We start from the raw sequence: 14502 nt of genomic DNA on the forward strand, positions 1-14502 counted from the left end.
GGAGTATCCCACTATTTGAAGAAGCAAAGTAATGTAGAATCCCTTTTACGTGACCGATTTCATTATACTCACGTAATGTTCCTTCACCTCGTTCACCTCCGGCAACACTGGTGGCAACGCATTCAATGCCACGAGAAAGAAGGCCGTTTCGAACCGCTTCTTGTGTATGATGGTTGGCGTTATCCAGGTGGCCCATTCGTACAAACTGGCAACATCCGGGACCAGCCTCTGTGCCTCACACAGCTCTCGAAACTCTCGCCTTCCATCGTGCACGTCTCGTTGCCAGAAAGCGACATCAAACATCGGGTTCCCGGTGGTCACTTTCCCGTACCCGCTAGTCTCTTCTGTGCCTGGCTTCTCGGTGGCCAACAGAACACCCAACTCTTCGAACGTTTCACGCAACGAACACAAACGCAGGGAAACGTTCCGATCAATAAAGGAAGGACCGTCTGTTTCGAAAATAGGTGACCGTGGACCTGAAACCTTGGCAAGCTGTTGGGTTATCTTCGGCGAAAGCAGTCCATTCCATCCGAGGGTGCAATCTTGTTTGGAAAATGCTCCTCCTGGAAACACCACCGCGTTCGGCATGAAGGATGATCGTTCAGGACGTTTAAGGACGAGTACCTTAAATATGCGGTTTCAATTAAAACATTTCTGTTAAAGCCGGAGGCGGGTTTACCTTGTAATTGCAACCAGTGGCATCCATTCCGGATCCGGTACGGGCGAGCACGATGAGGCTGGCCGAATCACGCCAAAAACGAGCAAATCGACGCATTTTCACTAAAACTTTTTAGCACTTTAAGAAGAAACCCTAACAAAGTTGCTAAATACATAAATTTGTTTGCAGCCTGATTAGATTGATAAGATGACTTAATTTAAAGAGAGTGGCAGCACACTGTATAGAAAGACGAGTCAATGTCGATCCCTAACAGTTTCGTTTAGAAGCAATTGGAGACAACATACCGCCTTCACGCACACAAAAGCATGGCGATGGCTTTCAGTGTGAACTCTACATAAAAATGTATGCTCCGCAAAATGAGAGCGCGTGTACAACACACTGATGTGCATTATTGCTCTCTAATTGCATTTTAATGAGGTTGCGATCAACAGGTTGGCTATTCACTAGTCTTCGAGTCCCGTATGAGTTATACTGTCTTTAGTCGAGCTGTCAGCATGCCACTTCTCCAGCAAAACCGCGGCACTTTTGGTTTTAACTTTAAGCCTTAACTCATGCCGTGAAAGATTATGAAACTGTGAATATGCGTAAGTATGCAAAACACTGGCGGGATTCCGCATCGCTGATCATCGTGGCACGCAATCACGGCAATGTGTCCGATGCCGATGGATACAATTACAAGGTAAACCTTTAGTATCCAGAGCGAATTGTTGCTGGTCATTCTCCGACGTAATAAACTTCCGTTTTAGGTGCTCGTTTTCAAACGCACCGAAAAAACAAGCTTCCTGCCGAACCACATCGTATTCCCGGGCGGTTCGTTCGATCCGCAGGACGACTCACCTCGGTGGTTGTCGTACTTTCGTCAGCAAAACGTTCCCGATAGCTCCGTACAAGCACTGGCCAATGTATCCGGTCCCCGGCCATACATTTTCCAAACCACCGACAGTGACACCCTCGACCGTAACCTTTCCCTCCGGCTTTGCGCCCTGCGGGAAGCCTTCGAAGAGCTCGGAGTGTTACTAGTATCCGACAGTCACGGAAAGCTCCTGGATGGTTTCAGTCAAGCAAAGAAAGAGTTCCCCGCGGTGCAATGGCAGCAAGCGATTCACGAAGGGGTAAAAAGTTTCCTAGAACTGTACGAAGAATTAAACGAACTTCCGGACATCTTTGGCCTATACGAGTGGTCAGTGTGGATCACGCCGACCACGTTTCGCCAGAAACGCTTCGAAACGGCTTTCTTTCTGGCGGCCCTCAACGAACAAGCAGCGATTTATCCTGAACCGTTTGAAGTGGCCGAATACATGGTGAGCAGAACGTAGGTAAGAAAATTTAACTCCTCTAACTTGCACCTACTTTTAGTGGGGTTCCCCCCGGAATCTGCTTGATAAGCATGCCGCAAGGGTGCTATGGTTAGCACCACCACAAGCCTACGAACTGCAACGTATGAGCCACGTGTACGATATCGATGAGCTTGTGGAGTTTGCTCGCAAACGGAAGGATCACGGAACGACCGCGTTCTGCCCGGTTGGTTACAACGCGTCTGACGTGTCCTTAGGAGTACTCCCGGGCGATGATCTGTATCCGGAAGACTACGATTTTATCAGCGCAAACGAGCACGTGGACCGATATAACGCACTGTCCGCCAACGAGTTGACCCTAATGGCACGGAATTTGCATCGAGTTGAACACCGTGATTCGAATGTTCAAAAATATCTTCACAACGGACCACCCGTAGACGGTCATTTGCATGTGCTCGGACATAACCGAGGCAAGCTAAAGGGAAAATTGTGATTGGTGCACAAATTATGATTTATAATAAACTACGGGGTTTCGGGTTTTGTTACTGTTATTAAGTGAACAACATCTTATCGTTACTCATTAAACTAGGTCCTTTCTAACAAAATAAGAACTAACCCTGCCACAGGACAGGTGAGCCGAAACTTACCGAAATCAGGCGCACACCTCCGGTAAATGTCGATTGTCTCCAACTAAATGAAGATGCCCATCGGGCTGTGGTTGGTTGAAAAAGTACGACTGTCGATGCGTCCCACGATGCTCCACCCGATGGAGCCTTTTCCCCTGTTGCCGCAGCTCTTCCAGGGGTAGTGCCCCGAACCGATCCAGATCAGCGTGTTCGGTGATGTGATCGTAATCGTGGGGATAGAGATCATCGCCCGGCAGGACGAATAGGACTCCATCGGCTGCGTTATACTGTACAGGACAGAGTCGCGTCGAAGCGAGCCCGTTACGAGTGGCCGCGAACCGCGCAATACGATCGATGTCCCGCACGTAGCTGAGTCGCGTCAACTCGTAACACTGCGGTGGTGCCAGCCAGATCTCCTCCCGGCGGTGTGCTTCAAGAAGTGCGGCCGGAGTGTCCCACTGCGTGGTAGAAGACAATGTTGGAAAAACAAATCCCCATTTGTCCTTGATCGTTCGATGATACTCACAAAGTGTCCCACTACTTCGTGTGCTTCCGGATAAACTTCCGGTTGCGTGTCGAGTAGCGCGAGATAGAAAGCGGTTTCGAATCGCCGTTTGCGAAACATCGCAGGCGTCAACCAACAGGACCACTCGTATAGGTTGAACAAATCCGGCACTGTCCCCAGCTCTGTGTGGAGCTTCACGAACGTAGCCTCCCCATCGTGTATCCGGCGCTGCCAATTGGTAACATCGAACGAAGCAAGACACTGGCTAAATGTCCTTTGATGGCCGCCCGTTCCTGGAGCTACCAGCAGAAGACCAAGCTCTTCGAAGGCTTCGCGTAACGCACACAGCCGTAGAGACAGGTTACGGTCTAGTTCTTCGGGTCTTTCGGTATGAAATATGTACGGCCGAGGACCACGTACATCGGAGAGCGTTTCCAATGCAGCTGGCTTCACGCCTCGATCGGTGAAGAAGGCTTTCCAGTCCGGAGAATCGTCTTGCTTATCGAAAGCACCACCCGGGAAGACGATGCTGTTGGGCATGAAGGACATCTTGGCTGGCCGTTTGAACACTAGCACCTATCGGGTAAAAGAACAATCCCATTGTTTGCAATTGAGCAAGGTTCCGAGCATTTCTACAGCCTTTGCTACCTTATAGTTGTATTCACAGGTCGACGCGGTGGGTTTTGAGCGCGCAAGGACCAGCAGAGACGCCGAATCACGCCAATATTTGCCAAACTTTCGCAGCATCTTTTTCGTGGTGATCTTTTACGAAACACGGTTCTATTGTTTTGGTTTCGTCCACACGATCAACTGTGGAACATTATGACGTTAGCAAACAGTAAGAAGACAAATCTTATGCAACGAATCACTTTTGATTGTTAAAAACAAAGCAGGGATTACTAAAACATCCAAAAAATTTATCAACAACCTTGCAAAAAACTTAAAACAATATTTTAAACCCTTCCGCGGCACGCAAATTCGCCGACATCAACAACAGAATTCATCCGCTCAGCTGACAGATGAACTCACTCAAAAATGGGATAATTTTAGTACATAGCTTTCAACCCGTTTTAGTACAATCCAACAAAACGGCTACTTTTGAATGATTATTAAGAATTTTTTCTCATCGAATAGGCATTAAAACACGCACATTTTTTCTTTTATTTATCGGAATAAACGATTTTGCTCTTTATTCATCTTTTGTGATAATAGTGACATCGTTCGTCGTTTTCATCTATTGCAGTCGCGCTGAGTTCGTATGATCGTTTGTTGACGGGTTTACGAGCGAGGCCTTTCTCTCTCTCTCGGGAATCTGATACTGCTTGGAAACCCATTGGCCAGAGAGAAGGAACGACCTGTCCTTATGTAAAGTAAAGGCTTAAAGTGATTAAAATTGTCGACAATATTTTAATAAATAAATCTTAACCGTATACACCGTACCAAAACAACGCGTACATTCTCACTCGTTCACACCGCTTAAACTAGGGGAAAAACTAATCGATAGTAAAACATAACGCTTTCAGTTTTGATTGAGGAAAACATTTAGAATGAAGAAAACGATACCAAGAATGATAGACAAACGTTCTGAACGGCCGATGCAAAGAACATAAAACATTCGACAGTTTACATCTTTGTTCCGCACGCAATGCGCACTCTGCATTCCTTCCGATAGACCAACAAAAGCATAAGCCACACGACACAGAGCCAACCTGACGTGCCCTGATACACACACTGCAGTCTTTCTTAACATTATTAACCATTTGTCTCCATAGTAAGCTACCGAAATATAAAAGAAATTCACTCCACTAAAAGCGTACAGTGTGTGGGGTTTGCTTCGAAATCCGTTCTCTTGGCATAGTTTAAATAGACAATTTTTTTCTGCTTCCCCTCTAAATGGCCATCGAAAAGCATTCACTTTCTTGAAACAAAAAAAAATCAGTAAACAACCTTTGCTCGTTTACCCCGAATTTTGCAGCTTTCCATCTTCTAAATTTAGCCCCATGTCCGTTCTTCATGCAAGAAGTATAACATTAAACTTAAAAACTCTTATAATCGACCCCGCTTCGCTTGTTGTTTGTATATAAAATTCGATTACTTCTGCTTGAATTTTGTGAACCGCGCGTATGTTGCCTAAAATAAGTGTTGTTTTTTTGTTTCTTTATATAATAAAAGTGAAACCTTCCGCAAGAATAATTTTGACCCTAAGCTCTAGCGTGAAATTTTGTCTTAATGTTACACCGAAAACCCAAGCTCCTTGCGAATTATTTTTAACCTTTTTTTTCATATGCCTGAATAATCTTATACGTTTACACCGGAAGAGCATTTGCCGGAAAGCAACCTTCAAAGCAACGCAGCAGTTAGTGGATGCACGCTTAGCCATTGGCGAATAGTAGTTTACGGGGTGGAATTCGGTCGTAAGTGTCAACATAATTTAGCTCTAATAGCGGCTACTGTGTCTGCATCATCGATTTTGGTCGTTTAACACCATACAATACATTTGAGAAAGAGAGAACAGATAATACAAAACGAAAGTTAAACAACGTCCCACTTATGGGACAGAGCTGGGAAGGGACGATCGAAGGACAGGATAGGACACGGGGTGCACTGTACTACAAACAAACACTCATCATTACATCAATTTAATAACATGAAATCAGTCTTGTAAGTTTCGTATTTCCTCCTCTTGCTTCCGTCGCTTGAACGCTCGTATTATCGCGAAGGTTTAGTTGTCTTCCCACTTGCACTACTTTAGAACCTTCTCCACTGTTCTGGTATTAATCGCTGTATTTACACTGTTGCCATGCGTAAGGAATGAGAGAGGGACCAGATTCAACAGGATTGTGATGAGCGATGGTAGAGCAAATGATTCAGATGATGAGCAACAAAAACTTAGGGAACAGGATTGTAGATCAATTTGTAACAAAAGCAAGAGAACATCGGATATCAGTAAAACGAAAAAATCCGACGAAGTGATCCTCTCGAACGGCACCATGCAGGATCATCAAACAGTAGCGATCGGTGATCTCTTTTTTCTTGCCCTCTTTACTCTCTGTCTCTCACTCAATGCCTCATTGATCGTTGAATCGATGATTTGGTTGCAACTAACAAAATAAATAGCACTAAACGTCTAGGAAATATTATATAATAGCAATACTTGTACAACGTTCCCCTCCGGGCTAATGCCACCGTCGTGCCACTTTCCGTTCGGTTTCACTTTGATTTTTGTACATCTTTCTTCGTGCGGCCTTTTCTTGCGCGACAACAACAAGCACAAGCGTTGAAGAAACAATGTTCACTTCTTGCGATAGGCGAAGCAAAAGCAACGCGGCCATTTATATGTTATCTCCCATAGGTTTGCGAGGAGAATAGTTTAACGAGACGAAAGTAAAAACGATGCGCTCTGTACAGTGGGGGAGCTGTGGGCAATTCTGGAGAAGACTCCAGAAACCACCGGGCAGTGTGTTTCCGCGGTTTGCACTTACGTTCGACAGGGAAGGTTCGCGAGATTCATAAGTACGGAGCTGAGAAGCCGTGGCGTTGAGTGGTTTGATCGCTCACTAGTGAAAGCAGCAGAACCACCCCGGCGTACAAGTCGACCGTCCGGGACGTTCCCGCAGCGTGGCCACCAGCAATCACGGCGGTGGCACCGGTGGCAGAGGCGGTGAAGGGTGCGACGGGACCGGTGGCTCACAGAGTGCCAGCCAGCGACCGGGCGCCTCCGCTGGCGCCGGCAACTGTAGATGGGCCGAGTACCACCACGATCAGGACTCGTCGGGATCGTTCTCGAAGTGGTGGTAATGGTGATGGATGTGCTCGTGCACGTACCGATGGACGGCCGTCGTTGAGGCAGCCGATGCCGACGACACGGAGTGCGGCCGACCACCACCTGCAGCAGAGCAGAACCGTTGTTGGTGCTGCTGTGCGTGATGCTGAGGAGACGCTGGCTGAGACTGGGACGATTGTGCCTTGCGTTGGTTTGACCGCTGAATGCCAGGCGCCTCTTCGTCGCCGTCATCCGACATGCGGATCAGATTCTCGCACTCACTCGGATCGGCATTGACCGGTACGGAACCGTACTGCAACTGCACCACCTGCCCCGTGGCACTGCTGACACCAGCAGCGTTTGGTTTTTCCTCCGCCATCAGCGCCGTACGCTGGTGGTGGGTTTTGATGTTCTTCTTCGTGGCGGACGCAATGAGCGATTCTTTGTTGTACACCTTCTTCGGTGTAACGACCGCGATCTCGGCAATATCCTCACTGATCTTCAGGTTCTCCAGCAACAGCTCGGTGGTGAGAAAAGTAGCCCCAGCAGCCTGCGGTGCTTGCTTGCCGCCGACCGCCGTCACTAGGTCTTCCTTGCTCTTCGAACGCTTCAGCGGGCGCCCCGATGCGGCCAGCAGTTGCACGGTTTCATCGGTCAGCTTGCTCTTCGTCACGAGCTTCGGGCTGCGGTGGTCAAGCCACTGTTCGACTTGGTTGATCGACCGCGTCAGCTTCTGTTCGGCCGAGAGATTCGGGTACTGCTGGTTGAGAAGGGCCGTGCTGAGCTTCACCGGTGTCGCGTGACTGCCGGTGCGCGCGATACTAGCCGCTGCCACCGTCATGCGGTGCTCCTTCCTTCGTGGAAAGAAAAACTATTAGCACATTCCGGAGTCACTTCCATTCGTCTTGTATCGGAAACAAAATACCCACCTTTTGGCCTTCGAATGATGGTGGTGCTGGAGCAGCAAGCGGTTTGGGGTGTGGGTTGCCAGTGGCATCGGTCCCACAGTGCCGGTGATGGCTGTCGTGGCCGCCGTGTGGGTCGCCAAATGTACGGCTGACGCCGTTCCATTGGTTGCCGCCGCTGCAGCACAAATCGTTTTGTGAAGGTACGAATCGTAGCCGCACAGATTGGTTGTCTCGTGGCCGGCAGCCACCGAGACGAGTGCTGTCGTGGCGGTGCCCCCGCACCGCCCTGCGCTGACCTCAACGCCGCGAGCCGCCACCAGGGCAGCCGCCGCCGGGTGGTGGTAGTTGAAGAGTACCTGATGCTGATCACCGACTCGGGAAGCTATCGTGTGCGAACGGTGGCGATGTTTCGGTGAACTTTCCATCGCTTTCCTGTTGGCGGACGGAACACAATTAATTAGCTCGCTCGTCACTCAACACCACGATCGACGGCCCCGAACTTACCGATTGGGTTGAAAACAGAGACTGTTCTTCACCATACTCTCGCGTATGATCTCGATCAGTTCGCGCCGACACAGCGAGCTCTTCCAGCACTCATCCTGGGCCACCTGCCCGATGACGTTCTCGTAGCAGTTCTCGTTTCCCACCGACAGGCTGCGGGCACGCGGTCGACCCGCAAACTGTTCGCCGCCCTTCCCCGTTGGGACCACCTTTCGCGAGGAGCGTGTCTTTCGCACGAGCTTTCGCTTCGAGCGGCCGGCAACGACGGCAGCGGTTAGGGCCACCGATGGCGACAAGACCACCGTCTGGAGGGACGGCAACATAGGGGTACCTGCTGCTGCTTCCTCACCGATACTACACTCCCGGCATACCAGGGCCGCCGTCGAGGCAGTCGAATGGTTCAATCCGCCGGCACCGGCTGACTGTGGCGAAAGCGGACTCCGGCCACCACCGGTTGCATTGTGCGTCGTCAACTGTAGTTGCTGCTGCTGCTGAAGGTTGCAGCATTTGAGGTTGGCAATGCTTTCGTACACGTTCTCTTGTCCCTGCTGCTGCTTAACGGAACTGGCGTTGTTTAGGGAAACCTTTGCCGTGGTGAGGTTGTTGTGGTACGTCGTCGTTTCCGTAACCGGAGTTGCCTCCGAGCTTTTGCTTAGTCCTGTCGAGCGGTGCGCGGGGCTCGATGCGTCGCCGGCCAATGCGGCCGCTTTGGAAAGATTCGATTCCTTCACCTTGACCGCAGCACCCGTCGACGCCACCGCTGGCGAAGCGTGATGGTGATGATGGTGATGGTGCTGCTGCTGCTGCTGCTGTTGGCCGCCACCGCTAGTTGGTCCGTTTTTTGGTGGTGTTCCCGCACCGGCGCTACCGCTGCCGCCATTGTTGGCTGCCGTCGCCCCGGGCTCGGTTCGGTTTCGCAGCATCCGCGGCACGTTCTCCGACGTGTCGCTCCCGTCGTCGTCGGAGATGAGCTTCCGTGGCCGGTAGCGGCGGCGGGGCGTGATGATGGCTTTCTTTATTGCGGCCGCCGCCGAAGACTTTGTGGCCGACTTGCCGTCCGGCGACACCGTCAGCCGAACGTTGATGGTTTTACTACCGTAATGAGGAACTACTACCGATTTGCCTATGGATTCGTATATTGTAGACACTATGCCGGCAATGTCCTGCGGGGGGTGAAAAGACGGCAAAACATTAGACACGGAACAGGAGCCAGGTGTGAAAGTGACTTACATCTTTGGTTATTTTTCCGTGACCATCCAGATCGTACAGGGTGAAGGAAAACTGTAGCGGCTGCGGCTTTTTGCCATCTTCCAGCGATACATCGCAAGTGAATTCCTGCAAAGGAAAAAGGAAACCAGCGGTTAGGTGACGTTTGGCGAACTCAGGGCGATAAATAATATATTTTGAGAAAATTTCAAACACGTAAACATTGTACCGAACATTGTTTGTGAACGCAGCTCATTAGAATTGCTAATCACCGATATTAACCACTCCACGATGCGATGCGGTAAGTGTTGCGTGTTTCGGTAAATTACGGTGGAGAATCGGTGAGAAGTTCGGCTCTTTGAAGCTATTGCTTCCCGCAATCATCCGCCAATCACCGCCGGTGGCCGCCATCGACTTATGATTAGACTGCAACCGGCCACTCAGCGCTGCTCGGGCGCCACCGGTGATTGACTGGTTCACAACCCTTGCCACTCACAGCTCGACCACACACAGTGTCCTACTCCGCATCGCAATCAGGTTGTGAGCGCTTTGAAGGCTAAAAAATCTAAAAGAACCGAAAAGTTTCCCATCCAGAGTGCTGGCGAAGTGTTCGGAATTGCGAACAACATTTGGGCAAGGTCGTTACCGGTCGCCCTGTGTTTATCGAAAGGTGGAAGGCCTTCTCGATCCCGCGACATCCCCCACCAACCCGGTTCCCCGCTCTCCCGGAGAGATATCACCGACATCGAGTGCCGCCCTCTGTCGGTTCCGATAAGATAACAGCGGGGGGCTTCGTTCCCGTCACAAACCCGAGGACGCTTGAAGTGAGGAGGACACGCTGTCGGCACTTTCCGGTGTATAACCGGTGTAGCGATGGTTCCGGTGTGCGCTTGGCGCGTTTCTCCGGTCCCGGCGCGGCGTTTATCAGCCGTCTAATTAGCAACGAGCTGCAATAGCGCCTGTACGACAACAGGTCGGCGTGGCGGCGCCTGATAAAGCGCGGCGAATCGATTTTTATTTGCCAGCCACACACATATTGGACACGGCACACTAGTGCTCGGCTGAGGGTGGCCCCGCTGGGGGTTCTAGTTTTATGAGAAGTTTCTTTGAGAAGCATAGGATAGGATCTTTTGGGGGGATTACTCAACTTTGGACCCTATTTCCTTAACTTCTCCGTTTGATTGATAGATTTGACAGACGAGCAAACTTTACACTGTGGATAATTCGTTTTTTTTTTCTTGGCAGATCTTTGCCCCTCTCCGAGCACAAGAGGGACAGAGACGGGTGCAGCATGCGGCATGTGTAAACAGTGATTGCGGATCGTCTCTTTTTTTTTGGAGGAGCATCGTGCCGTGGCCACAACTCATACAAACGACAAAAGAAAAAGAAAAAGACGTTCGCTTGTGAAGTAAGCTCGGGGATTAACTCGGGGAGGCCATTTCGTGAGTCAACAGAAACGTAAGCCAAACACAGTCCCTTCTGGGGCGGTCCCGCCTGTCCGCCTTCGAGCGGGGATGTGTAGACGACGACAAAAAGGAAAGCAATGCTTGGCCGCCAAATCCACGCCGCACCGATCACGGTGTAATCAATCTCCATATAAGACTTATCGCCGTCAGGCGGGACCTCGCGCGGCTCCCAGGTGTGGAATCCGGCGTGAGCCAACATAAAAATAAATGCTGCGAAAGGCAGACTGTGGGACATGAGGTCGCCGTTCAATCAGGCCGTTTTTACAGCGTAGTTACGGAAGGGCCCATATAAGAGAAGATGCGAAGGCCACCGTGAAGATGGTCCTATAATTATTAACCTTTGGCCAACCAACCGACGAAGGCGAAAGTGGCGTAGCTTTGGGTGGAAACTTACCAAGCCTTCTTCACAAACTATACTACAGAGATCGGCCATCAGAGCCCTAACCTCGCGAGTTCCATTGGCTTCAAACCTCCAACTCGGCCCAGCTCTGAACTACATCGGCGCCAGATTATCATCAAGCGCGCAAGACATCAATTTCCCTCGTAAGCACCGACCATCGGCTTCGGCCTTTTCAGGTTACGTAAACGACCCTCTCGGCGTGTCCCCGTGGGCTATCGATAGTGAAGATGTTCAATGAGCACGCATTTTAACGACAATGTCTCGCGGCCTATCGAAATGGCACATCTCCTCGTGAGGCGGCTCGGACGATGCTGCTTCTTGGGCAACGGCAACTGTACCGTCAACTGACCGCCTTCATTAGCGCACCCTGCTTCTTGGTCCACGTCCAGCCATTAAGTGGCGCGGTTTATGGTTTTCGCAGCACACCGACCGCGACGACCACCGGATCACGCTATCTCGTCCTCGAATCGCGGTTCGACGACGTGCGGCGCATCATTAGCGTCGATCGGAGAGTTGGGCGGTGTGTGCCACACAGTCGGTGCCTGATGGCCATCCGTTCGATGTGGTCGATAAAACATGGCGCAGATTTGCGCCGGTCCCGTTCAGAGGGCTTGTATCCACACAGTCTTAAGCTGGCCCATTCTTACGAGCAGGCTTTACGAGCTTACGAGCAAGTATCGGTTGGGATTCCGACTTACCCCCTTTTGGGTCTCCAAGAGTGTGAAAACAATTCCCCATTCCGCGCTCTCGGTTGTTGATGGCACACCCCGCGCACGGAACATGATTGGCGCGTCCGTCGTCATAGTTTCGTCGTCTGCCCAACCTCAAAGCGCCCCGCGAAGCGTGGCGGATGAAACTAGTTTGCTTCACTTTTTGTCTTCTGCTCACCTTTCCAAAGATGCCGGCGTCGTAATCAAAAGACGCTCCCCGCGAGGAGCAAATGGGAATTCGAATGGAATTCGAATATGACGCGCTGTGTCTACGACGGGATCGCGGAGAGGGACCACATTCCCCAGACGGCGCGCACATTTGGCTGAGGCGCCCACCAACCCACCACCAACTGCTGGAATGTCTACCCAGTTCCCCGCCCCGACTGTGGGGCAATTTACATAAATTCGATTCGACTCACATCATCCACGCACAACAACAGGACGGTCCCTGCTCCACGCATGAAGCGACCGACGGGTGCCGAGGCCGTTTGTGGATTTAAAGTGGAGTTAAATTTTGTAAACGGTCAAAGCTCGGCCGGTCGAGAGCTCGGAAGTCGGATTACGAATCGGGGTACAGACGAGGGGCAAAAAGGTGTTCATTTTTCGACACCAAAAACCCCCGGATTCGATGCAATGAAAACGGAACCATAAATGAGGTAGAAAATGTTCCCAAAAATCCCAACTAACGAATTGATGAATAACCAATATATAAATATGGAACATTAAAATGATCGAAAAAAGAATCCAAACACGTCAGTGTCCCTATTCCTATTCAAGGTACACATTCCAATAGAGTTGGTCGGCACGAGGTGACGCCGTTTTGCTCGAGTTTATCAATGAAACCCCCCTCAGCATCTCGTTCCAGCGATCGGCCACTCTCTGCCGCTCGTCCGGAATTTAATCACCCGGGTCACTTCCGTGAGTCGCGCGCCGTCTGATTTCACCTTCACCTTTTTGCATCACCCGCTGGGCAGACAGACTCGCTGTATCAGACTCTTTGGTCTGCCGTCTTGTTTGCCGGATGTTTCACCAAACAACAACGAGAGAGAGAGAGAGCGAGAGCGAGGGCACGGACAACGAGCATCAACAAGAAACAATCGTCAACTCTCGCCGCCGATCCAAAAGATGGCGGCCGACCGTATGGCGGAAAAATAATTTCAAATAACGTTCCGCCGGTGGGTTCGGGGAGAGAAAATAAATAAATCAAAACATCGTGCGTACCACCTCCAATCCAATCCGCGGTTCAATCAACAAACACATCCGCACTCACACACACACACACACACATTATTGCCGATCCTCACGGCCCCTGGTGGGGCCGCTTCCTTTTAAGCAGCCGCCGCCACGCGGTTGACGGGCCTCCCCGCCGAAGCGTCATCGCCGGTCTCGCAGTCTGGACCCCTGTCCTCTGCGATTGGCCCTCCACCTTGCGCTTGCGGTGGCGGTCGACATCACACGGCGCACCCGGCATGATAAGAGCGCCGTTGTCAAACGAGTGAACCCTCCGAGCCGTGTGTACCACACCACCTTCCTTTTCCCGTCGGCGGCCGCGGACGACAACACAGCACACTGACAGCTAGATACACCATCTCGCGGGTCGATGCCGTCGCCGGACGACGCCGACAGATGAATTGGACTTGCTTGGTCCAAGCAAATACCCTTCCCGGGTGCGTCCTTCGAATCACGGACCCGTGCCACGGTCGACTCACTTCAAACCGCGTCAGAGTCGGACGCGGTGGATTGATATGTTTCGAAAAGTCAGCAATTGAACGGGAATGAGAAAGTCGTTAAAAGCTCGAGAAATAGGTGCGCGATTGATTATCATCATGCCTAGCAGACGTACTTCTGACACAAGAAATGTCCCGCCAGGCTTCAGACTGACCAACAACTCGGGCAGAAGGCACAGACCATTCAACTATTCTGCTAGTGTGGCAGCAGCTCAAGTAGTTACCATTGTTTCATCGGCTTTTATTGCATTTTGATGATGGACTTGGCCGATAAACAAAGATTGTTGAACAGGTAAATCAACAATGAGAAAATAAACTTGAAAAGATCTCTCGCAATTATTGCTTTCCATTAGAGCAAACCCCGAAAGAGTTTGCCTGGCTAGAAACTTATCAATCCACCACTCTCCATGACACGCCACGCAGCATGAGTGTACTCTCGCGTACATCGGGGCCCACCTTATCTGCTGACCCCCCGCGCGCCTCACCAATAGCCCTATGCCTCGTAGAACCCTGCGCTGGCGGTCGGTCGGTCATGTTGATCGCGGGGCGATGCGACGCGATGCGCCGTGCGGTATGTACTCATTGAATGAATGTAATCGCGAATCATAAAAAGTAGTACAATAAATCGGCAAACTTCAAACGGCCAGCAGGGCAGCGCTACGGACCGGTGCGCTATGTTGATCGACCCTAGAGCGAGCGCGCATGAAAGGAAACCA

At 50.9% G+C, this 14502-nt stretch overlaps 3 protein-coding genes across 3 annotated transcripts in view; 1 reads left to right on the forward strand and 2 right to left on the reverse strand.

The window, feature by feature from the left end:
• The first annotated feature begins 1250 nt into the window (after positions 1–1250).
• Positions 1251–2467, forward strand: LOC128273898 (acyl-coenzyme A diphosphatase NUDT19-like). The gene is made up of 3 exons (XM_053011969.1): positions 1251–1358; positions 1426–1980; positions 2036–2467. The coding sequence occupies exons 1-3, from the start codon at positions 1260–1262 to the stop codon at positions 2465–2467; spliced, it is 1086 nt and encodes a 361-aa protein (XP_052867929.1). The 5' UTR covers positions 1251–1259.
• Positions 2468–2626: 159 nt separating this feature from the next.
• LOC128270858 (acyl-coenzyme A diphosphatase NUDT19-like) lies at positions 2627–3852 on the reverse strand. The gene is made up of 3 exons (XM_053008285.1): positions 3754–3852; positions 3127–3681; positions 2627–3058 (listed from the first exon to the last, which is right to left on the reverse strand). The coding sequence occupies exons 1-3, from the start codon at positions 3850–3852 to the stop codon at positions 2627–2629; spliced, it is 1086 nt and encodes a 361-aa protein (XP_052864245.1).
• A 3014-nt stretch (positions 3853–6866) lies between these two features.
• LOC128273223 (protein naked cuticle homolog) overlaps positions 6867–14502 on the reverse strand; it is a 51952-nt gene continuing 44316 nt past the window's right edge. Inside the window, exons 3-6 of the mRNA XM_053011158.1 lie at positions 9508–9612; positions 8281–9440; positions 7798–8208; positions 6867–7722 (exon numbers count right to left, since the gene is read on the reverse strand). Of these exons, the coding sequence (XP_052867118.1) occupies positions 6867–7722; positions 7798–8208; positions 8281–9440; positions 9508–9612 (2532 nt within the window). The remainder of the gene's footprint in view (positions 7723–7797; positions 8209–8280; positions 9441–9507; positions 9613–14502) is intronic.

This window comes from Anopheles cruzii, chromosome 3 (genome assembly GCF_943734635.1).
Source record: "Anopheles cruzii chromosome 3, idAnoCruzAS_RS32_06, whole genome shotgun sequence".
Classification (NCBI taxonomy): domain Eukaryota; kingdom Metazoa; phylum Arthropoda; class Insecta; order Diptera; family Culicidae; genus Anopheles; species Anopheles cruzii.

Excerpts from the sequence above, each read along its gene's own strand:
- LOC128273898 (XM_053011969.1), top strand. The coding sequence starts at position 1,260 with ATGCGTAAGTATGCAAAACACTGGCGGGATTCCGCATCGCTGATCATC. Across the intron at positions 1,359-1,425 it reads CCGATGGATACAATTACAAG|GTGCTCGTTTTCAAACGCAC; the intron begins GTAAACCTTTAG and ends CTTCCGTTTTAG. Across the intron at positions 1,981-2,035 it reads TTGAAGTGGCCGAATACATG|TGGGGTTCCCCCCGGAATCT; the intron begins GTGAGCAGAACG and ends ACCTACTTTTAG.
- LOC128270858 (XM_053008285.1), bottom strand. The coding sequence starts at position 3,852 with ATGCTGCGAAAGTTTGGCAAATATTGGCGTGATTCGGCGTCTCTGCTG. Across the intron at positions 3,682-3,753 it reads CCTGTGAATACAACTATAAG|GTGCTAGTGTTCAAACGGCC; the intron begins GTAGCAAAGGCT and ends TTTACCCGATAG. Across the intron at positions 3,059-3,126 it reads ACGAAGTAGTGGGACACTTT|TGGGACACTCCGGCCGCACT; the intron begins GTGAGTATCATC and ends TCTACCACGCAG.